General features: G+C 33.0%; 2 protein-coding genes across 16 annotated transcripts; one reads left to right on the forward strand and one right to left on the reverse strand.

Moving 5' to 3' along the window:
• Positions 1-558: 558 nt before the first annotated feature.
• Positions 559-22,460, forward strand: LOC113522862 (cytoplasmic dynein 1 intermediate chain). Of its 15 annotated transcripts, none has more exons than XM_052899489.1 (16): positions 559-848; positions 1,828-1,958; positions 2,686-2,876; positions 3,328-3,455; positions 5,601-5,663; positions 7,854-7,874; positions 8,737-8,784; positions 14,262-14,432; positions 15,127-15,283; positions 16,066-16,320; positions 17,155-17,272; positions 17,359-17,590; positions 17,946-18,247; positions 18,753-18,878; positions 19,089-19,252; positions 20,797-22,460. In XM_052899489.1, exons 2-16 carry the CDS (start codon positions 1,836-1,838, stop codon positions 20,798-20,800), a joined length of 2,103 nt encoding a protein of 700 aa, XP_052755449.1. In that variant the 5' UTR covers positions 559-848; positions 1,828-1,835; the 3' UTR covers positions 20,801-22,460. The 15 variants fall into 15 exon arrangements, with proteins under 15 accessions (XP_052755449.1, XP_052755452.1, XP_052755451.1 ...); XM_052899492.1 differs by having other exon boundaries at positions 14,295-14,432; XM_052899491.1 differs by having other exon boundaries at positions 5,631-5,663.
• A 375-nt stretch (positions 22,461-22,835) lies between these two features.
• On the reverse strand, positions 22,836-25,332 carry LOC113514786 (peptide deformylase, mitochondrial-like). The gene is made up of 4 exons (XM_052899507.1): positions 24,962-25,332; positions 24,539-24,880; positions 23,614-23,734; positions 22,836-23,047 (listed from the first exon to the last, which is right to left on the reverse strand). Exons 2-4 carry the CDS (start codon positions 24,872-24,874, stop codon positions 22,854-22,856), a joined length of 651 nt encoding a protein of 216 aa, XP_052755467.1. The 5' UTR covers positions 24,875-24,880; positions 24,962-25,332; the 3' UTR covers positions 22,836-22,853.
• Between the last annotated feature and the right edge of the window lie 5 nt (positions 25,333-25,337).

A 25,337-nucleotide genomic window follows, 5' to 3' on the forward strand; every position in this document is an offset into this window, starting at 1 on the left:
GCGGCATTCTTTCTATTGGCTAGTAACAACAAAGTATTTCAAGTTACCAATCAAAATTAAATATATAGAAGCAAAAAACAGATGAAAACATGTTGCAGAAACTCTAACAGAAATTCCGTTCAAAAATCAAAACTTTATCTTAATTTAAATAAAAGTTATAAGAAAAATCTTTTTAATTTAGTATAAATTGACTATTGTATATTTTAAAACATATTTTTAAATTAATTACACCTAACGTATAAAATTAATTTTTTGTTACTGAGTAAATATATGTATTATTATTAAATAATTTGAAATATGATTCGTAGTTTCAAATGCACTAGAATTGGTCAAATGTTTCTATTATTAAAAATTAAAGTAATATGTTGAAAAACAAATAAGCCCATATTTTAATAACTTCTTAGTTAATCCAAATATGAACGTATATTTTATTTTATATACACTACGATTTTTTTAATGTCACTTTGTATTTTGATTATGTATTATTTACATAGAAGAAACAAACAAAATTGAAGTGATGTTGGGAATTTGGGAATGTTATATTTTGTATAAGGAAACCCAGTAGTAAAATTTTTCTTAAGTGATTTTGTTGACCCAGTGCGATTTATTTTTCTTCGCGTGAAATTAATGATTCATAACTGTTATTAACAATTATTTAATGAAAATCTGTATTGTTTAGTGAATAGAAAATATATATTTAAGCACTTTTTTTATAAATAGACAATAAATTCATTCCCTAATGTTCAATCCCGTTATCCATATTTTGCCGTTGCCACGTTCTTTCACCAATAAATTTATATAAAAAAATGAATAATATCTTTTAGTATCCATCATAAAAAATAACAAAGGTAATTGTGATTATGTTATAATCTTATAAATCGTTTTGTGTAATGAATCATAATAGATTCAGAAATGACATCAGTAACTTCTGATTGGAATCCATTTTCGAATCTCCATTTAGAGGCACGATCAATTTAATATCTTATAATAACAAAATGCGAAGGTACACAGTTTTAACATAATTACATAAAATGACTGTTAAATATTTATTACCGGTGTTTGTCTTGGAAGTTGCTTAACATTTTAATATTCTGGTTATTGAATTATGGTAAAAAGTTTATTAAAGAAATTACCATTTTAATTCTTAGTTTCTCAACAGCTTATGGAACCTTTATTTTCACTTTTTTAAACATTCACCTTCATATGATCACCTATTGATCATTGATTTTCTAAATTTCAATATAAAATTAATTTAGTATTCAGTAATTATTCTTAAATAATAATATTTATATTGGTCTTCAAGGTACCCTTAGGGGTGGATTTTCTTCTGTCTTCAATTTTATTATTGTTTAAAGAACCAATGGTTTAATATTTTTATGTATTTTTTATCTCGGAATGCAACAGATTTTGTGAAACCCCCTAAGAGTACCTACTGACCCAATATAGTTAAGATAAACATTTAGTCTGATTGTAATAAATTTTCGTTTTTATTTAGCACTAAAATAATAATAGAACAATAAAGTAATAGGGTAATAGTAAATAATAAACATAAATCTACCATTAATAGTTTTTCTGTTATAGATATTGAATATTGCTTTTTAAATATCCAAATGCTCCCAAATTCTAAAGTCTCAATAAGAGATGACTATTGACCTTATAGTGTTATATTTAGTACTACACAATTATAATTCAGAAATATAAAAGAATTTAACTTAAGAAATATAAAGACACCTTTATGTACCAAGAACCACTCTTTTATTTTCAAAAATACAGACATGTGTACACTCAATTCTATTTTTGTGATATAATTTCTGTATAATTTTATAGAAGCAACCATGTCAAGTATGTCTGACCGGAAAGCAGAGTTGGAACGTAAGAAAGCTAAACTACAAGCTCTTCGTGAAGAGAAAGACCGTCGCCGCAGGGAGAAAGAACAAAAAGATGCTGAAGAGGCATTGGTAAAATTAAATAATTTTTGTTAACATTATAATCATTGTTTTCATGACCTTATAATAAGTATCCTGTTTAGAATTCCGTAAAATAGGAACCTACATAATTTCACCATATCCAACTATTCGATTATATGCCAAACTCAATATATATAATATAAAAAAACTAAGGCTATTTTCCATATTTGATTGAAAAGTTACTTAGTTAAAAATTTTTTAAAATGTAACCTATGTACCATTGACACTGAAATTAGTATGAATAATTTGTCTTAATTATTTGAATAATGGCTGATATGATGATGATAATGATTTGAAAAATAAACTATTTATTTTTATCAATTAAAAATGGGTGTATAATAATATGTTTTACATGATATAGACCAATCACCTGGTTCTCAAGGTAGGATACCATAACAAAAAATATTTGCAATTTATTTAGTAAACTTTAATACTAGGTGTATAAAAGTGAAAATGGCAGTCTTAACACCATATGGTGTTAACTACCAATCAACCATAGACAAGAATAACAGAAAATATAATATACAGTGCAATGTAATAAACAATATTAAATTAAAACAATAGTTCAAAAACACAATATTTACTTATAACACTATATATATATATGAGATATTTAAAATATTATGTACATATATATTTTAAATATATAACTTATTTGCCAGTTATTCCTTTAATCAATCAAATATATCACGATTTAAAAAGTATAAATCAATCCCAGCAACGTGCCACCACGGCGTCCAGTCTGGACAGCCGCCGGGACCTGGATGAGATGCTGTCATCGCTGGGCGTGGCGCCCGTCAAGGATGTGCTCTCGTCCCTGTCCTCTATGACATCACTGACCCCTCCACAGACCGCCTCACCTGATGTCAGTCTGCCACATACTGACAAATCCAGCCTACCAGTACATGGGTAAGTGTGAAGGCTCTGGCTTCACGCCTTCTTTTTTAATAAAATTCAACATGTACGAGTATTTCATGTCTTTAATGTAGTTTTCTATAGGTCAATGTATTTTTAAAATCTGATATTTTCTTTAAATTTAATTAATTGGAAACAATAATTAAATCAGTCCTTTTATGATATTGATTTGATATTTTTATCTATACTATAGAGAAACAAAAAATAATAATATTAGTATAAATCATATTCACTATAAAAAAAATACCACAGAGGAAGAGTTTAACTTTTATTAAAAAAATTAACTAGATTAGACAAATCTTAGAAACTTAGTATTAAATATTTATATGTAATCAATTTTGAAAAGAGCTTTATATTCAATTGTATTACATCCTATTGTGTGTATCTAGTGTGGTAGATACTATAATTTTAAACTGACGATGATGATTTTTTTTTAATTGAACAGTGGACCGAAGAAGCCTCTTGCATTACAAGTGGTATCGGTCCAGTCTACTGACATCCCTCCTAAAGAAAACGTCACATACGCCAAGCAAACACAAACAACCACATCGGGCGTCACCGAATTGCGAGATGGTGAGTTGTCGCGTATGGTTTATTAATCTTATCAATATATGGGAATATGTACATTTAAGGGATTTCTTTCATTTATTAGGAATATAATATCATTAAAATTTTTAAAGAGAGATTAATAAATTCTTTATAAATTGTACCATAAAAGTAAATGTTAACTAACTGGTGAAAGGCAGCCATAATTAAAAAAGAAATAAAACATACAATGCATGGTGTTTTTTGTGTAATTCAAATGTCCATAGATTTGCATTTTTCAGTGAATATACAACATTAAAATATGTTTAAATCAGAGTGTATAGTCAATTTAAATGTATAATATATTAATACTAAAAACTAAGAGCCATTTATACTGGGTGCAAATTTAATATGTTTGTATTGTTATTCATAATTGAAATATCTAGAAATAAAATTTATTTAATGTATAGTCGTGCAGTTTAAATGGCATCTTGTATTCATGCAAATTCTCAAAATCATTCTGCTTTTAGTTTTAAACATTGTAATATTCCTTAGAGCTTCTCATTAGTATACATATTAAATAAAATGCCTCAAAATGTTATTATCTAATTATTTTCCAGCCTTTTCTAATTTAGATAATCACATTTTTGTTTTCTTTCTTCTTTTATAATTTTGAGAATTTGCTCTATTATCACAACATTCTAATATTTTATTGATTGTTTAACTGTGATGTCTGGGTGTGGGTTTTAACAACATCATTTGCAAATATATACTGTGTAACAATGCACACTAGATTAACTAACCAAAGTAAACGACTAACTATTCTAATTGCAATAAAAATATCCTTAAATTAATGTGATTAATATCCGGCAAAATTAAAACATGTAAATATGTATTTTTGTCAGGAGTTACAATCGGGTATCGATACAAAAATGTGCCGTGACCAAGACATAAACAATAAAGATTATGATAATACCTTCGATTTACATGTACAGTAGTACATCCTAAAACAATACTGAGGTGTGTCTATTTATGTATGTGTTGTTACAATATTTTTTATAAGTAAAAAAAAAATCTGTTAAAATCCTCTCTGTATATGAAATTTTGTAGATTAAAAATGTTATGGTCATGAGATAGATCTAATAGATTGTGGAATTTTATGTTACCTAATAAATATATTTGCAAATGATTGTGATTTCGAACCAGTGACATCTTTAGTCATTATAACAGTATTTACTTTTCATAAAATTTTTGTTTAATGTTATCAGTTTCCCAAATTTTCACTTGGTATTTAAAATTTTACAATAAATTAATTAATTAGATTTTTTTCCATTTAAAATAAATAAGTACAGGATTAGTTGTTCAGAATATATCTGAACTCTAATCTCTCTTCTAAAATCTAATGTAAATAACATTAAAAAAAGGGAATCACTTTGTAAAACATAATCAAGATATGAAAATGATTTGTTATACTTTTTAAACTACACGGTTCCATGATTGATTTTATACGAAATATTTCTACTAAACATATATGTATATATACATATTGTCCAGTTTCATAAATTCATGTTATGTTCGATTTTGGTTTAGCATATGTTCAGAGTAAAATGCTTTTTTTATATTTGGGAAATAGATAACAAATCCATGCAAAATTTTGTTTCACCATGGCTTGCCCTGTGCTGTTTTTCTCGTCTTGTCTGTCCGTCCATACTGATATTGGTATCTATACAATTGTAACCAGTATATCTATATATTTTTTTAGAATAAAAGACAATCGATACTTGTTATTTATACTTGTAAAAAATACTCTTCCCACTTGAAAACAAATTTTCATTGTGTTATAAGTATGAAGTTAAAAATAAATTAACAACATGTCACACGTGATCGAAATTTACAGGGATAAGCTTACAAATTAATTTAAAAATGTTACATTTCTTGCATTCTCATAAAAAATCTTGAAATCAGATGATATATCTAATCTATTTAGAATACCATGTTTATAAAGTGCTTAATAACCACTGCTTCACACAAAGGTCTTTTAAATATTATATTTATTACTTAATAGTTTGGGACCAAATATAATTTTAGAAATATTGATATGCCATGGGTACAAGCTAGGATGTTGATGATACAAAAGTAAATACTGTTTGAGTCTTTGGTGCAATGTTTGTGTTTGTGCTACCATAAAAAAAGGCTGCTCTTCCAATGCATCACCGCTTGCAGGATACATGGAGGACTGGTGGCGGCCGCGCAAAGGTAATCTCAACCTTATTAACATTGCAATAAAGTACTGTGCTAGTAAAGCAAATAACAGTACTTCTATGCTTGGATTGGACAACATGAAGAATATTGTCTTAGTCATTACATAATATATTTCAATTATTTAATTAATTATTAAATCCAATAAAAGACCATATTTTTCATAATGTATGGTCACTCTAGCCATTAAGTTTTAGTACTTTAATAATATCTCATTTATATTTTAAAATTAAAATACTATATTATGTTCTAAGAGTATTAGTTGTATTTTGAGTATTTGTATATTTTACGCTAAAGTTTATCATCATTTTGTTGAATTAAAAGGATTGGCCATACATTTCGGAGAGTTGCAATAATTGGATACTTCTAGTGGCCTGTTAATTTATAATCTCAGTATTGAAACATTAAACTGGCATAGCTATAAAATGCTATTAGCTATATTTATATTATAGTACGTTTTTTTTTTTTTTTTTGTAATAAATAAAGTTAGTGTGACTACTTTGTAAATTATAGATAGATAAATAGATAAATTACTTGCATTACTTACAGCACACAAATAACAACAGACATAGTTAGACATGCACAGTGAAAAAAGATAAAAGAATACATATACAAAAAGATAAAAAAAAATAATGCATTAAAAAAGTAACAATTTTCCCCTTTATGCGTGTGCCACAGTAACAAAATGGTCAGAACTCAACTTATTGATTTGCCCTCAAAAGAGCAAAACACTGATATTCTATTGTGGCTAAAAGCCAACCGCGAATTTTCTTAGAAAAAAATAAAAAAAAAAGAAATATAGATAAAATACCTTGTGTGTGTTCATTACATTCACTATTATTTAATATTGTATTTTTATAAAATAAATAAATTTTTAAAAGTACTGTAGAAACTTAGAACACATTCAATTTATTTCCAATTATTGCAATAATTCCACAAAAATATTGCACGTATATATTTTTTTTTTTTTATAAATTTAACAAATTGTATCGAATTAAAATTAAAAATCAATTTTGACAGTGCACGTTCCATTAATCAACACTCAAGAAAATATGCATGGGATGAAAATAATCTATTAACAAATCTAAATCATTGTCAATAACATTACGTTAATATATATATAAAGTCATAAATTTATGTAAATATATAAAAAAAAAATTATCTTTTATTCTGGGGTCCGTTTTTGCACTTTATTGGTACCAAATCTGATACACGAATTAACTACAGTCCTTCTTTTTTTCCAACTTTCACGAGCTATCGTAGAAGTCATTTCTACAAGTTTTTATTTTATCGTTTCTAATTACATAATGACTTATAATTAAGTGGAACGGGTATAAGTATGTCCTTTTTTTTACAATACTCATTTGGCGACGATTTTTAAGTACAAATGGCGACTTCAACTCTAATCTTGGTGATATAACTTGAACAATTGGCTCAGTGTGAGCAACAAGTACATACAAAATAATTCTATTAACATGTCCATCTATGATCATTAGTAGTTCCAAATTTTAATTTTACCTCTATTTGTGATAACCAAAATATCATATTAGTACCAAATGTAGCTAAGATCTTCAAAATCCTTCAAAATGGCTGTAAAGACAACTTAAAGTGTTTAATATAATAACTACTGGTTTAACTTAATGTAATTAGATCGAGAAAACTCGACTTGTTTCGGGCTCAATTCGAGAACGTTAATCATGAGTTCATCAATAAATCATTATCTGTGACGGAGCCACAAGCGCCTTTAGCTCGTGCTCAGCCTGTCTAGGCGCGGAGTTACACTCGCACTCGTGTCACAGCCGCTCATGATTAAGGGTCTCGAATTGAACTCGAAACAAGTCAAGTTTTTTCAATCTAATTACACGTAAGTTAAACTGTTAATTATTACATTTAATATATTTTAATGTAATAGTTAATGTGTGTACTTACGAAACTTAAGAATAAAACTGAAAGATTACCTACGAGTACCACGATTTTATTCTTATATATTAAAATTCTCAATAACCCGTGAAAGTTGGTTAAATTGGTAGTATTAATTCGAAAAATGAAATTTGTGATAAAATTTAAAAAAAAATGATGTATCAGATTTTTGGTATCATACTAGAAGCGATTCAATGTACAAATTATATTAAGCCGTTTCACAAAATATTAACTGACAGTTTGTTTTTATTTTTTGTCCCTTTTTAGCACACGCAACAGACTACTACGGTAAGTCATTATTCCTCCCGACGCTTGTGTCGTTTTCTATAACATTGCCTTCGTTATGTCGACGAATAACTTGGTGTCGGATTTTATTTTATCTATGTCCAATCTCATACGATAGACCTGTAAATATATATAGATTAAACCCTATCTATCACGCTTCTAGATTACTAACTCGGTCTGGAGACACTGTCAGATTACTTGATAAAAATATAATGCAAGCCTATGCAAAGTAACTATGCCAATCTCATTATCCATAATTCGTTGTTTATCAAGAAATCTGGAATATATTTGCTGGGGATGGAGTGACATTACATCGTTTGATGTTGTACCCTGTTATATTTAAAACTGTGGCCTTCCAGAGTTCTCCACGTGGTACTGATACGTTTTATACACGGCCGCAAGATGTCGTTGTAATGATAGAACTGTTTGAATATAAAAAAAAAAAAAATATAGAAGTATAATTATGTGTATATTCAATATGGTGGTTGTATGGGGTCGCTATATCATCTCACGCTGACTTACCCTTCCGATTCTACTAACAAACACTGCACAGGTCTTAACACATGGTCACGGGTCACTTTAAATTGTTCAGACTTGATCGTGTTCACTTGTAAGTAAATAACATATGTCGAGCTTAATATTACATGGCTTTATCATATTTCACAAACAGACTTGAAAATATAAGATTTTGTAATGTCAAGTCTGGTAGTTTAAATGACCGTACCAAGATAGGTCATGCTGTAAATTTAAAAAGCACTATTGATATGCTGAACTATGTATAGACTTGAATATATTTTTAATATATATATATATATATGGTCGAAAGATACTGACATTGTTTTTTGTTTTTCCTCCCTTTTTCAAGATGAGTACAATCTAAACCCGGGTTTAGAGTGGGAGGACGAGTTCACAGGTAGGTTTCAATTCCGAAACATATGGACAATCATTGGACTAAACCGCCCTTGGTAGCCTGTGCCACTGTCACTCAGCATGTGTTGTTTTGTAACTGACCTCTTCATATATATATGTAACGCTAGTTTATTAAAGCTAACCATTACATTTAACTCGAGCACATCCGACTGTAGTGGACTATACAGGGTTCTATATATATATACAAATTATATGTACATTTATTTTTCTACTTTAGATAACAATTGAATAGTTTAAATTTTTGTACCCACCTGTATATGTCTCTAGTTCCCTAGCAAACAAGTACAATTTTATTAAATATTTTATTTACAAAATTGCCTTGTCAGCTAGTAAGAGTAGCCTACCCATGAGTTGTCAAGACAACTCGTTTATGCATGTGACAGAAATATGTGTATGCATGACTACATGTCATCATTTATACGTAGTTAATCGTAATAATTATATTTTATTAGTATATTTATATTATATAGTGAGAAATTATCTCTCTAGTGGAGAGCTCGGGAAGTTTTGATTTTGCCTATATTTTTTTTTTTTAATTATTATTATTAAAGCTTTCTGTCACCTAAAATTTAATGCTTCATAACGAGATCTAATGTTGCCTATTATATATTTCGTGTGAATTATTTGCACGTAACATGGTAATATTTGTAGACATCAAATGTACTGGAATCTACTACAATGATACAAAACAGTTAGATGAGCCCAGATTTCTTATGTTGCTTTTGTGTATAATAGAGTATGATTATAAATGTACCAGTTTATTGTAATTTCACAAAAAAATTGTTATACTGATTTATAACAATTACGAATATTTTATATCTAAAGTGATTACGACAAACTGGAATTATTAAATGAGAACATGGTTACAGTAATTTGCTTTTTTACCCAATGCTGCTTTATATAGAAGGTAAACCCGAAACGTGGTATGAAACGACGAATGTAGGTGTAATGTGCATGTTTTATATACGTGTGTGTTTAAATCCTTAATGTATATTCTGATTGAATGTTTATACATTAATCCTCTTATTCATAAAAGCTAGAAATCTCCTACGAAACTATTATTTTAACTATTAAAGTGTATTGTCACTTACTTTCAAATTGAGAAGTTGGCGCAATAGAAAAAGACAATTTACTTCAATAGTTAAAAATTGATTAGAAACGTTTGACGTTTTTTTCTTAAATAAGAGGGTAGTTTGACAAATCACAATTTGTTAGAAATATTTGTAAGGAGACCATAACACGTGTGTTTTTTTTTTTTTAATATTGCCGCTCAAATTAGCTTTTAATAATGAAAGTAGCAATCGTTTAAAATAAATTGTACGGATTTAGATTCAAAACCATCGCTATACCCTTTCCTTTCCTACCGTTGGATCGTGTTCGACTTGCTACAGGTGGATACACTATGTGCATGAAAGAGTATGTTTACTTAAAAAAAAATCATTACTAAATAACATATATTATAAATAGTATTCAACTAATAATTATATTTTGAAAAATGTCAACTGCCAGGATATAGTTCATCACCCATTCAAGTTTAAATTCCTTATTTTATTTTATAACTATTTAATACATAAAAAGATATTCTTATAATGCCATTGTTAAAAGATTTTAATAAGAACAATTCAATTACTGCTCTATGGTAAATGGTTATAAATTATTATGTGTGCCTCATTAAAATAAATAAATAAATAAATAAAAATTCTACGTAATGTTTTATTAAATACGATATATATATATATATATATATATATATATATATATATATATATATATATATATATATATATATATGAATAATAAGATATTTTAAATAATAAAAAAAGAAAAGTAATAATACATTCTCGTGTTGGTTCAACATGAATGTTCTATTATCCTAGACAGTTTTTTGTTTTAATTGAAATGTCCCACCCGTTCTGTGGTCAGATTTACTTTAATATTAGTTAATGTAAATTATATTTGATTATAAATGCCAAATCCATCTGCATGTTTCTAAACACGTTATTAGATTTAAAGTCCATCAAATTACTGTAATTACACTCTCATACGACAACAAAATATGAATGTTACCGCTTTCCGATTGAAAAACGTACTGAAAGTATATTCTGTCAATACCTTTTTTTTTTATATGACAATTTTTTATGGGATCAAAGATGTATACAAATACCAGTTTTTAGATTTTAATATATAATATAATAAGACAATATTTTTCAGAATTAATGAGGTATACAGATACCAGTTTTTACATTTTAAAATAATAATAAAAGATTAATTTTCTCTTCACAATTCATCGCAGTGAAATACAATGAGACATGCTTGTATTAAAGTAATCAAATTATAATTGTGAGAGACTGGTGGTCACCAAGAAAATATACATTTATTACAGTTAAAATATACAAGGACTGGTAACAAATTTAATTAATCTGTAACAATGCAGTGAACATTGTATTGTATGAATTCATGTAGATTTAGGTGTGCTTTAAAAAAAAAAGTTTGCGACTTCCAACGTGTTTTTTTTGTATGGGGTCGATTCAGAAGTAAAACTTGTTGATAGCATAAATATAATTTGTGTTAATATTATTCGAATAATAGATAAATTTTCTGTTGATATATTTTTGGATGACTAATTGAAATTAAAATACATATTTGAGTGTGATCTCTCGACGTAACGTACATAACTTACCAACCAATACAATGGCTATGAATCAAGACGCCTGTGAATAGAAATAGAAGTATCATACTCATGATTTATATCAGCCCATGAATCCACCAGTAAAGTTCTGTGACATAAAATCATTGGCGTATTCAGGACTATTTTCCAAAAGGAAAAAATGCCTTTTAATGAGACCCAATTATATCCTCTTACACATGGTTTCAAGCGATGCTTAAAGCTCCGCTCATATGAGCGGGATACCCTAGGATATCCTATGGTAAGCATATGACAATTCTAAAGTGGTCACTTGTAGAAGTAGTTCAGTCGCTAAAAGCACGTCCAGTGGCAGTGTCATTTGAGAAAGATTCAGGCTTGGTCTCACGAGCTTTTTTATTCTTTAATTATAGCCTGCACCCATACTCCGCAATTGGGGTAAACAGATGACTCGTTGTGTGTGATGTGGCGGCGTACATCGTATCTTTTTTTTTGATGGGTGAAAATGCAATGGTTACCCCGCCGGCGTTAACGCGATACGCTGGCGGAGCACCAGTGAAAGGTAGTCGATGAGAATGAAAACAGGCCAGTTAGCCCATCATGATGAATTCATCAGCAATTAACCATGATAGTTTCCAGGGGAACCGGGAAGAGGTCGACTTGGTTGGGTATATTGCTAGAAATGGTATTCTCAGTCTCCATTACTAACAATCCCTTTCCCCCCCGTACATCATATCAGCCATTAACTGGCCATTGTTAAATAGAGACCTTCCCCTTTTGGGGTTAATTTTTCCAGTAGTTACCACGTTTGGCAGACGGGTTCGCAACCGCAGTTAGATTTTGACGATATTTTAAAAGGAACGCTGCTGCCCATCTTTCGACCATTAAGTTCTCTTAGTAGGATGGCCCATTATCTGCCGGGACCACATAGCGAAGTACAACAGCCATGTATACTAATAGTAAAAAATGAATAACATTAATTCATATAGTAAAGTTTAACCACGTTACACATTTTTTGACGCTTCTGAACGTAATTTTGTTACCATATAAACAAGACACTTTGGCGTTTCTATATAACCTGCTGCGGCTATCAAATGTAAACGAAAATCAGTTTTAAATTATTTTCCATAATAGGTCTTGACAGATTATATGCTTCAGTACATAGTTTTTCAACAAACCACATCAGTGGGCCTTTGTGCTAACATTTCAAATACTCATTAATTTATTTTACAACTATACATGTAATAGTGTATCTGCAGGTAACATGTAAGCCAACAATGTATGAATGTACTATTTGTAATATTACTGATAAATAACGACGTAAGGAAAGGTATAAATTATAATCTAAAATCGTTTTCTATATTATATCAAATGTTATTGCAATTCGAATCATCTTGATTCAAATAGACCTGTTTACAAGGTCATTAATTCGTAATTTTTTTATCATTCTATTGCTGTATGAAGCTATAGGTTTATTATTGTAATTGAATTATATATTTTTCATTTATTATGGCTGTATACTTAAAAATGAGATAAGGAGGAAAATAAATTGCAAGTAACACATATATAAGTATAAACACACTTGCAAGCTGTCACAATAATCGTCAATAATGTACATTTTGCTGTGATGATGACTCCGGGTGGAGTGAGGTCCCTTTGACCAGATATTAAAAAAAAATCTCATATTACAGTTTTCTATTTATTTACAGTTTATTTTTTGTTTAGTTTGTACAAGGCTTACATGTTACCTAACTGCATTCCATCGTAGAACCTTTACAAGTAGCTCAATAGTGTAGTGCGTACGTACCATTATAATACCATAGCATACACTTCACACAACTGGTTCTATGAAGTTATGTATGGCGGTTTTTTTTTTCTAACTTTAATTATATTTAATGTTACTTCGAAATAATCTCATCTCATACAATAACTTCATAAAATCGTATGTTAAATTGTACGGCTGACTTTTCGATAGCTTTGTGATCTAAAACGTCACTCGCGGAAAATGAATAAAAACAAAAATATTTTATATTCAAATATTGTTAGATTAATATAAACTAATTTGACAGGTTAACAGTCAATTTTATAATTATTTGTGTAAACATCAAATTGCAATACTAAAATAATACTCTCTAATAAGTCTTATAAAGACAATAGATAAATAGGTTCATAAATGATGCCACGAAAAAAGCTAAAAGTATTGTCTCTGGTGTTCAATATCCTCAGATCTGTTTTCACTCGGAATAAACAAAAGCGAGTGCCAAAGGCCCTCTTGTCTTTATTCAGATCCATTGCTTTCACCCATTTCCATAACTCACGCATATTATCTCAGGAACTGGACCATTCGTGGACAGGTGAATTTCGACCTCATCGTCACTACCTATTACCCTTTTCAGACCTGAAAGATACGGGTGTGAGTTGTAACTTTAAAAAAATTCTAAAACCGCGCGCAATTCATTTTAACGCACGAAGCTGAAATAACATGATAGTGATATTCTAAACCAGCCAATAAGAAATCATTTTAGCGGTTAGGTGGTGCAGTAGTCTCGTGCGTGCCGGCAAGATGGCTTGGCTCCACAACACGAAAATATATTTAATCTGAAAAAAAAATCTTGGGTCTGAAATGTTCCCTTTACAGACCGGGATCCCTTTACAGTTAAAAAAAATACTTTGTGACAAGTTAAGGCCTCAGTAGTTTACGTAAACGCAAAGCAATCCTAGTACATAGTAGAGAGGGAAAGTCCGCCGTACACCGCATGGCACACGCGCGTCGCACCCGGCGTCCCCGGCAAGGGCCATTCTTATTCACCGTCCAGTGCTTACATTCGACGGCGACGGCGCTCGGCAAGGCGACGATGAGGAGGCCGCCTTCCACGGGAAGCTCCCGCCTGGCATCCTGCCGCACGGACTGCCCACCGTTAAGGAAGTGCAACCGGCCGTCACCGCCGCGCCACAGGAGAAAAAGGAAGAGGAGAAGGAGAAGAAAGGTATAGTTGATTTTTATATGTGGCTCCTTAAACGGGTAATAAAAGAAGTGCTCTCCTAACGTTCTTATGTACATTACCCTCCCTGAAATAGAAAAATCATTCCTTGATTACTTCAGAAACAACTTTAAAAGACCTCCCCCCCCCCCCTTTCTTCCTCACTCACTCTCTCTCTCTCCCTCTAAACCTATGTATAACATGTAATTTTTCCACAACGTTCCTTTCGTTCCTGTTATTTATTTTTGCGGGGGGTTTCTTTTGATTGTCAAAATAAATTCAATGATGGCCTAAAATTGATTAAAGTACAATGGGACTGGCGTGCTTCAAAATACAAAAGCCTCTAAATAAATAAAGATTAAAAAAAAAACTTTATAAAATGAAGTAAGAAAGAGATGAAAATGAAACAATCATATGCCTAGTATTAGAAACTTCCATTTTATTAAATTCTGCTGCACACAAAGCAATCATCCTTCAAGCTATTGCTGTTTTGAAGGATACAATTAAACATTGAAATCACTGAGTACTGACTATAACCTGAAGCCTTCATGTCACAAAGGTTTTTGTGGAACAAGCAACACCAAGCGAACTATGATTGACACCCTCGTCAAATATAATTTTGACTACTTGTTTAGAATGCTAGCAAAGATAATTTCGGTCAATGTGCATTATAATACGCATGTGATTGTTGGGCGCACAGTGCGCGAGCTGAGCGCGGACGAGAAGCAGACGATCCTGCTGTCGTCGGAGTTCCAGAGGTTCATGAGCCGCGCCGGCCGCGTCATCGAGCGTGCGCTCGCCGAGTCCGTCGACATCTACACCGACTACACCGGCGGCGGCGACAACGAGAACGCGCTGTGAGTCACATGTTAGATTATATAGGTCTTCTAGAATCTGGTACAGTAGTACCTCGACATAAGAGTTTAGTTCGTTCCGTAACCTTGCTCGTGCCTCAAATTGTTCGTATCTCAAAGCAATTTTCCCCCATTAAAATTAATTAAAATGCCATTAATCCGTACTCTTAAAAACCACCTCAGTTGTTTTTGTTAAGTGTTAGTCTGAGATGGGAGAAACTGTTAGACACCAACATCCACCCCGCATGTTGGGGTCGTGTGCAGCGGTGTAGTGTGCGATTCCATGTATCTCAAATCTTGCTCTCATCTCAGAGCAAAATATCGGCTCGGCCGCTCGTATCTCAAAACACTCGTTTATCGAGGTACCACTGTATATCCTTTTTTGGGATGTCCTCTACTTAAATTCCAACCTGCAATGCCTTTGGTGTTGTAGTTGATCGTTGAGAGGTGAGCCGCATAACTCGTATGTCCTCTGTGTTGTAAAAAAAACTTAATTCAACCATTCTATTTAGGGAGCAGAGTTTTACCTATATTTAAAATGTAACATTTATTTTGAAATAAATTATTATTATTCATCAAAGCTATAGCTGTCATAGTGCACAGTATTACTTAATGTGTCAAGAAATAGCAGGCGGCGAGATAAGTAACTGGGGGAAAGGGATTGTTAGTATTGGGGATCTTATAGCCTCATTGCTAGTGGGTAATTGTTGCTCAATTGGTCACTATGGACCAACTGGCGTGCCTCCATCCTCACATCGTAACATCGCCACTGTTGACTGGCGCAGCGACGACAAGTCGGACGGGCGGCTGTCGCTGGTGCGCACGTTCTGGGACGAGCGCTGGTCGCGCGGACGCTGCGTGACGTGCCTGGACTGGTCGGCCGCGCACCCCGAGCTGCTGCTGGCCGCCTACCACAACAGCGACGACGCGCCGCACGACCCCGACGGCGTCTGCCTCGTCTGGAACACCAAGTTCAAGAAGACCACGCCCGAGGACGTCTTCCACTGCCAGTCGCCTGTCATGAGTGCCACCTTTGCCAGGTCATTCCGACATACATAAATTAGTAGATAAAGATCAATTTATTTGCAAACATATGTGTATAGCTGTGTGGTCCCCAGCATAGAATTGGCCACCCCTTCCTTTCCCGTGGGTGTCGTAAGAGTCGACTAAAGAAGGGCGAGGGATGGGCAGCAGAGTCCCTCTGAAAATATCTCTAAAGCCTAACTGCGTTTGCAAACTGCGGTGCCAACTACTGGCAAAACTCCCCTTAAGGGGAAGGCTTATGTTCAGCAGCGGACAGTTGATGTCTGAAATAATAGTAACAAAATGTGTATATAGCAGATACAAAGACATACTGGTTATTCACTGATGAATTTGTATAGATGTAACATGTTTTGCTAACATTAGCGTGCAAAATGTTCTTCCAAGATCAGTGAAAGTTTTAAGTGCCTTACAAAATAAATGATTGATGAATGAGAATTGAGAGCTACGCCTCTAGCGGGTCGTTTCACTCTTTTTTAGTAATTCTCTTGTTAGAAACTTGGGGCCTTGATATTCAAATTGTATTAGAGATATGTACCACAAATAGTAACTTTAGGAAGTTGAAATAAAATTATATAGTTATATTAAATTTAAGAGGCGACAAGAGGACTTAATTGTCGAGAGATGGACAGTAGCTTTCCTCTTAAAATATCACCAAAGCCTAACTGCAGTTGCCAAACCACCTGCCAAGCGTGGCAACTACTGGCAACAAAAGAAGGATGCTTATGTTCAGCAGTGGACAGTTAACGGCTGATAAAAAGAATAAAAAAGTAACGCTTCTATAATAATTTTCAAAGTAGAAAAATGCTTATATAATACATGTATGTATGCAGGTTCCACCCGAACCTGATCCTTGGAGGCACTTACTCCGGTCAGATCGTGCTATGGGATAATCGCATACAGAAGCGAACGCCCGTACAACGTACTCCTCTCTCCTCTTTAGCGCACACGGTAAGTTAATAACGTCATTGAACTAGATTTTATTTGGCTTATAGCAGATCTGATGTATGAATATGAATATTTATGTGTGTGTGCAGCACCCAGTGTACTGCCTGTCGGTGGTGGGCAGCCAGAACGCGCACAACCTGATCTCGGTGTCGACGGACGGGCGGCTGTGCTCGTGGTCGCTTGATATGCTGTCGCAGCCGCAGGACACGCTCGACCTGCAGCATCGACAGTCCAAGGCCGTCGCCGTCACCTCTATGGGCTTCCCGCACGGTGACGTCAACAACTTTGTGCTCGGCAGCGAGGATGGCAACGTTTATACCGGTCAGCATTAATCTTGTGTTCCTCTACCTATCCCCATCCCTCTGAAAGTTATCTCAGATGATATGTATAAAGAAATAGGCAGAGTGAATTGTAGGTCTTCCTGGGAGATTCTCGGCCATTTTTACACTTTTCTTGCTATTATTTAATTGTATAATGTCATTTAAAGTGTGATTTATTTTGTTTTTGATAGGTTTTGAGGTACAAAATCAAAATAAAAAGAAAATTTAAGATTTATATTTTAGGCAATTGAAGTTTGGTTCAGTAAAAGTTGTCCTAGTTTGCTGCTATGTGTATATGGTGTAAGGTGAGGTGTATGTATGTATGTATGTATGTATGTACGTGTGCGCGTGCGCAGGCTGCCTGTACGGGCAGCGCGCGGGCGTGGCGGAGGCGGTGGAGGCGCACGCGGGCGCCGTGACGGGCGTGGCGTGCCACGCGGCCGCCGGCGCCGTCGACCTGGCGCACCTCTACCTCACCAGCTCCGTCGACTGGAGCGTCAAGCTGTGGAGCCTCAAGGAGCCCAAGCCGCTCTACTCGTTCGAGGACAGCGGCGACTACGTCGTCGACGTGCGCTGGTCGCCCGCGCACCCGGCGCTCTTCGCCGCCGCCGACGCCTCGGGCCGCCTCGACCTCTGGAACCTCAACCGCGACACCGAGGTACGGCTATCATCATCATAGCACCCGTTAACTGCCCACTGCTGGACATACACCTCTCCCATAAGAGGGGGTTTAGTTGATAGATACCGCACTTGGCAGGCAGGTTGGCAACCGCAATTACGCTTTTAATGATGTTTTAAGAGGGACACTGTAGGCCATCCTTTGACCACTAAGTTCCCCTAGTTACCTCTTAGAATACCTACAGAAAAAGATAGTAGTAGTAAGCATGTTTCTTTGCATAAATGAAGTCCTGATTTCAATTCCTACAATTTCTTTCTACAAATAAGTTTAGCACACGAACTTACAAATTGTCTCAAGTTCTGGATGGGTTTTTTATCTGATTTTCATAATAAGATATAGTATCTTAACGACCAGATAATTAATATAATCATGTGGAAAAGGATTATTTCATAAATCAATCTGACTGACAATGAAACGTAAAACCCCATTAACATAAAACAACATTTGTACTACTGCAAGTACACAAGTATGATTTGTTTGCCAGGTGCCGGTGGCGTCGGTGCAGGCGGAGGCAGGCGTGGCCTTCAACCGCGTGTCGTGGACGCCCAGCGGCTCGCACGTGTGCGCGGGCGACGACGCCGGCAAGATATGGGTCTACGAGCTCGCCGAGGTACCTACCACACGCATACAGGGGAACAATGATCCCACGATTTGAATGGAGCTTTCACCTATGTGTAAAGACATATCTGAAAGTAGTCATCATCAATATTTTTTTTATAAAGTAAATGTGCTTGTTACTGACAACGAAGTAGAACTTCATTACACATCAACTTTGTCTTCCAAATAGAGTTTTAAAATAACAATAATGTTGTGTTCGCAGCACGTGTGGCAGCCGCGGCACGACGAGTGGAGCAAGCTGGTGTACACGCTGCAGGAGCTGCGCCACAACCAGGCCGACGACGACGACCGCCTCGGCCTCGCGCTGGCGCCCAGCGGCCCGCCCTCGCTCACCAGCCTCACCTCGCTCGCCAGCAACCCGCTCAGGTCGGCACCTAGCCCTCCCCCGGGCACTGCCATAAACACACTCCTGACCCACCTGCATCCACTCATTTCCTTTAAAGTATTTCAGATCGTCACTCCATCTAATGGGGGATGTCATCCTACACTGTGTTTACCCAATTGTGTTGCAATCGATGCCCATTGCATATTGCATCCAATTGCATACAACACCTATATTGATAACACTACATGGTCAATTAATCATTCCCTTCGACGGACACGGTCCACTGTTCCTTTCGTTGCCTACGTGTCCGATCTGTTGATGATGAACTCGAGGGGGCACAGCGTTATTATACGCAATTTAATGTATTGACAATCAAATTCAAATTCAAATTCAAAAATCATTTATTCATGTAGGACATTTTAGCCGCTTATGAACGTCAAATTTTTACATTATAATTTTATGTCCAGTTGGTATATAGATCCAATTGAGAAGAACTGGCAAGAAACTCAATTGAATTACTTTTTTTTATCCGTAACAAACATACTTGTGTAGCACTAGCGTTACATTCTACAGTCTGCATTCATCTTAAAATTCCTATCACTGATAGAAATTAGCAGCGAACTTTAAAAAAAGAGTGTACACAAAAAAATCATGGAAAGGTCGCAGTGTTACTGGTTTTTCTACCTGAATTATAAATTAGCACTTATATGTATGTATTAAATGTGATGTATCTTGTACCCAATAATAATTTTGCATGCTATGCTATGAATATAAGGCGAACATTTGTACTTCACCTAATAGATCAATATCTGTAAAAAACAATGTTCTCGCAAATAAAGAAATCTAATCTAATCTAATGAAAAAAACCCCTCTTAATAATAGTAATACATTCTGTGAGCAGTCTACGTTGAATATTCACATTGCATATATCAATACATAATATATACATATTTGTGTGATTTATTCCATGGATTCTATACTTACGCTTTGTTCTATCTACATTTAAAAAACCATACATAACATTTACGTCGTCCGGGCATGTAAAAAAATGCTTAACGCTATAAAAGATCGCTGTATAGACTATGCCCTATTTACTAACGTAGACACCATATTTATTTACTCACAGTTGTCTATTGTCTATGACCTTCTGCTTAGTTACAATTCATGTTACATATATAGTATATACTAATAACGACTATTGTTAAATTTGGTTTCACAAAGTAAGAGAGCACCGATGCCTATAGCACAGATGTAAAACCTAGTTTAAGTATATAGAGTCCTCACTTTTCAAGACGCCTGGATGACTGCTGTTTAGCGATAAAGCTGCCTACCATTGTCTATTTCTCTTACTTTTGTGTAATTAAGTTTTTATTAATATTATTCATTTTGTTTGTGTACATATTGTTAATCTTTATAACTAGTATCATTTGTAATGGATAAACTCAATAATTTGATTATCTTTAATTGAGGCAGCATTTTATAATGTAACCATATTATCATGTATTTTAAGTAGATATAAATGTATGCTTTGTTGGTTGTCCTTAAATAAATAAATAAATAAACTAATTATTATTATATGTTACAGGTAACTGGCCTGGGACGTGAGATGCGGCTGGCGACTTTAACATCACACACGACCTTACATACTCGTCTTTTTACCCACTACACAAGGGAATAACCTCACTCGGACTAGACGTAAATTAGTAGCTTAAACTAGTCTTTGATAAGCACCAGCGCTCTGCAGCCTCAAAGAGGTCCTGTGTGCTGCGCCACCTTTTCTTTTCATTCATTCATCTTTCCTACAGTACTTAGATACCAATATCATTATTAAATTTAATAAAAAAAATTGACTATGATATTCAACGACAGTTTTTAGGTCTAATTTCTCAAAGATTATAGTAATATAAAATTTTTTGAAAGAATGCAAGTATTACATAGGTAAAAAATAGGGTGGATTCTAAGACCATTTCTTTAAACTTATCTTTTAAAGTTTGATAGCTTCGCAACATTGCTGTTTTATTGACCATCGTAAACTAAATTTCTAATAATTTTGACTGACATCTATTAGAAACTTAGTCCATATTGGTTTGTAGAATAAAAATATCGATGCAATATTAAATTGTATGTTTATTATAGAGATAGGTTTAAAGAAATAGCGTTTAGGAATCAACTCCTTTATCTCTCTTACAAAGAAACACAAATAAATTGATTCGGCTGCTAAATAATATGTGAAAATCTATGGATATGACATAAAATGTCAAATTAGCTTGATTTTTTAGGGAAGGAAATTTGTTGATAATGTATAAAAACAGTTGATGTACAATAATTAAAAAAATAAACTGAGACTGTTGATGCACTGTCTACACAGGACAATGCACAAAATAACGAAATTGAACTTGAAATTTAGAGAGCTCGAGTGTTTACAACATATTTAAACTGATTATGAAGATGTTAAAGAGATTTTGATTAGGGAGAGATTGAGTAAAAATATCTTACAACAAAATATTTATGGTTAGCTGGAACAAATATGTTAATATGTATCTATGTGTTTAAAGCTTAGCTTCGTACAAACTTGATCAATACTATTTTATGAAGTTATTTAATTGAATATTGAATTTATTGATAGATAATTGCATTTATATCAGCGTATCTATCTTTATCGGACAAAATATGTTAAGTCCATAATTGTGAATGTTGCAGTGTAATACAATGCAACTTATAATGTCCCTTATTCGTATTTCTAGAAATCAATAATATCTGATCAAAAAAATAAACTATGGAATAGAAGTTGAGCAATGACGGGGAACGGTGTTGAAGAAGTGACTACACATTTTAATCGAGTCTTATATATGTATGAAAAGAAAAAAATGGACTGGCAGCGAATACTAGATTTGTGTGGAGTGGCGAAATTGCTAGATAGGATGTTGGTTAAAGGTGCAGATAAAATAAGGTTACGAATGTTATTGGCAATTATATTACTGATAGAAAGAGAACCGCTATTAACATGACTAAAAGAGGTGCAGATATTTTATTTTTCTGTGCAGATGTTAAGTTAGAATAAGTTTTCTGTTATAAAGGTGTATGTAATTATTGTAACACTGTTTAGTCATTAATTCGTTTTACATTTATATTTATACGAAATGTACTGGATATATTTATTAAAAGACAGGTTACTTAGTATTATAATAATAGTATTGCAGATAGTGTTCTGTGCTTTAACATCAATGAAATAAATGCTTAATAAATTGATTGGTTTTTTTTTAATATATACAACTTAGAATGACAAACAAGCTGACAGCCCACCTGATGGAAAGTGGTAACCGTCACCTATAGACATGAGCAGTACCATGGACATAACAGAGTATACTGTTTCGCCCATAATAAGAAGTTATCCCATCCCAAAAAAATACTCATGACTGCATGTGGATCCTTAAAAAGAGTTCCTTATAGTTACATATGTGTGCAACTGAATCTGAATTTTATTTTGTTTATTTTAAAAAGTAATATATTCACCAATTTTGAAAATGCATTTTGCAATTAGTACACTTGTATCCACTGTTGCTTTAGTACTTTTTCAACTGCAGTTTTTTTTTTGTATGAATAATTTCAACAGACAATAAAAAATTAAACTCTTAAATTATTTTATTCAGGATGAAATGGTATAACAAGTTTTCCTTTTGACAAATTCACTTCCTCCCAACATGTGCATGTGAATGTCTTTCTATCCATTATATCAATGTATAGCTTGCCATCCAAGTGGTCTATCTCATGCTGAGCTATTCTAGCTGCCCAGTCTTTGAATATTCTAGAAGTACTCTCACCTTCCGAGTTGTAGCCTGGAACAATGTTTATAGTTTGAATGACTTACATTATTTTCATAAAATGGGTGTTTAAGTGTACTTCTTAAAAGATAGTACGAAACAATGTTTCAAAATTTGCAAAGAAGAATTGTTTTTAGTTTTTAAGTTATTGAGATTATTTTAAAACTGGATTTATCTAAACCTTGACATATTGAATATTCCCAAAACAAAGTAAAAATTATTTATACAATATATTGAGTATCTGAAGAGACAAAAACACATGGGGTGCCATAGATAACATGGTATATTTTATGATGTCCATGGTATCACAATGTAGGCCCTAGCACAGGCTATCCCTTCTTTTCCCATGGGTGTCATAAGAGGTGACTAAGGGAGCTTATGGTGGAGGGATGGGCAACAGTCTCTTAAAACATCACCAAAAGCCAAACTGCCGTTACCAACCCGCCTGTTAAGTGTGGCAACTACTGGCAAAACCCCCCTAAAAGAGGAGACTTTTTAGCAGTGGACAATTAACAGGTGATACATGATATTTTTCATGTAATATTAGTACTAATTTTCAATAGTATAAAAAAATATCCCACCTGTAACTTCAACCTCTCTATACCTTGGCACATCTGCCAAATAACCTTGTATGCTTTCACAGCCTTCTGTGTGAACCACTTTTATATAATCAATTACTTTCAACTTAGGATTAATGAACACCTAGAACAAACAGTATTAATCAATACTAAATAGAGTAAAACTAATTACTTAAATGAATGATATTATCATCACCTACTGATAGTTACAGTTTACTAATATTTTTAATCTGTACTAATATTTTAACCCTTAAAAGCCTGATTGTTTAAATCAAATTAAAAAATATAAAAGTGTACCCTTTCCTATGTTTAAAAAAATAAAATAAAAATAGTAAAAAAAATCAAAACGATATTTTTATATATTTATTTCGAAAAAACATTTGTAACATGTAAACAGCCAAATATTAAAATAAAATCGATTGTAGGCACCCAATGCGATTTATAACCCTGGTATCAAATTTGAAACTTCAGGTATTTAGGGGTTAAATGTGAAGTAAGTTTATTTGTTGCCTTACAACTTAAACAATTACAATGAAATTTTATATACACACTATATGAGATGAAGTATAATATAAGTTTATTCGTATCATGGTCAGAAAACAGCCCGAATGGGTCTGTGTGACTACAAAGATGTAGTTGCAGCTAGTTAAGACTAAAGAAAAATAATATAAATTTTTAATATATTATATATTTAATATTTTAATATATTATTTTAATTTATTATAATAAAAATTAATACAACTTCGTGGTAACTGATTATGAATAATGCAAAAGTTTTTAGAGAGATTTTACCAAAATATACTAAATAATGAAATAATTGTTATTAGAAAGATTAATTCAAAAGTCTATATTATATTAAGATATTGTTATTGAAATAATTAAAATGTAATATAAATATAAAAATGTATTCAGCAGTTTACTTACTCACAGTAAACGGTACTGCACTTAATCCCCTAGACTTGATAATTTCTTTAGAATTATACGATATTTGTTTAGGTGTGTGCTGCATTACAAATATCCTCATATTAACGCCAATTTGCGGCGCAGACATTCCTACACTCCCATATTTATTGAGCACATATTGTAGCTTCTTGATAACATTCTGAACATCGTTTGATTTTATTCTATCAACAGGCACTACTTCTGAAACTTTACGTAACGTTGGGTCTCCTACTTGGACGACATGCTCGTACGGTGGAGATGTTTTCCCATGACTAGGCCCTAGCCTGCCGTACCAATTCAGAAATCTTCTTGTTACACCCATATTTCACTTGTAATTAAATTAAACTTATATATTTTTTTCTAAATCTAATAGAATGATATTTTAGGTTATTATATATTATTTACCTACCCATTGGGGTTTTAACATTGACAGCTGTTTAGACGGTCGCATACCAGTGTGACAACCTTATACACAAGAAAAGAATGAAAAACAACGCATTTTAAAGAGTTAGTTATTTGTGAAATAACAATAACGTTATTTTTTTAACTGTTTATTATTAAAATTTTAATGAGATGGGATATAACGCGATCATTTAGGTAAACTATGATAATTTACTGAAATTATCTCGACGTTTAGACCAGGTTACGCCGTAATCATGAGTAGACCGAATAATAACGTTAATTTCGTCTCTTATAAAAGCAAACCTATAGATAATTGATACCGCATTTCTTCAAATGATCTGTAATTTATTTGGGATTTCAAAATACGCATTTAAAGCAATCAA

This window comes from Galleria mellonella, unplaced genomic scaffold (assembly GCF_026898425.1).
Source record: "Galleria mellonella isolate WM207_F2 unplaced genomic scaffold, CSIRO_AGI_GalMel_v1 utg574, whole genome shotgun sequence".
NCBI lineage: Eukaryota > Metazoa > Arthropoda > Insecta > Lepidoptera > Pyralidae > Galleria > Galleria mellonella.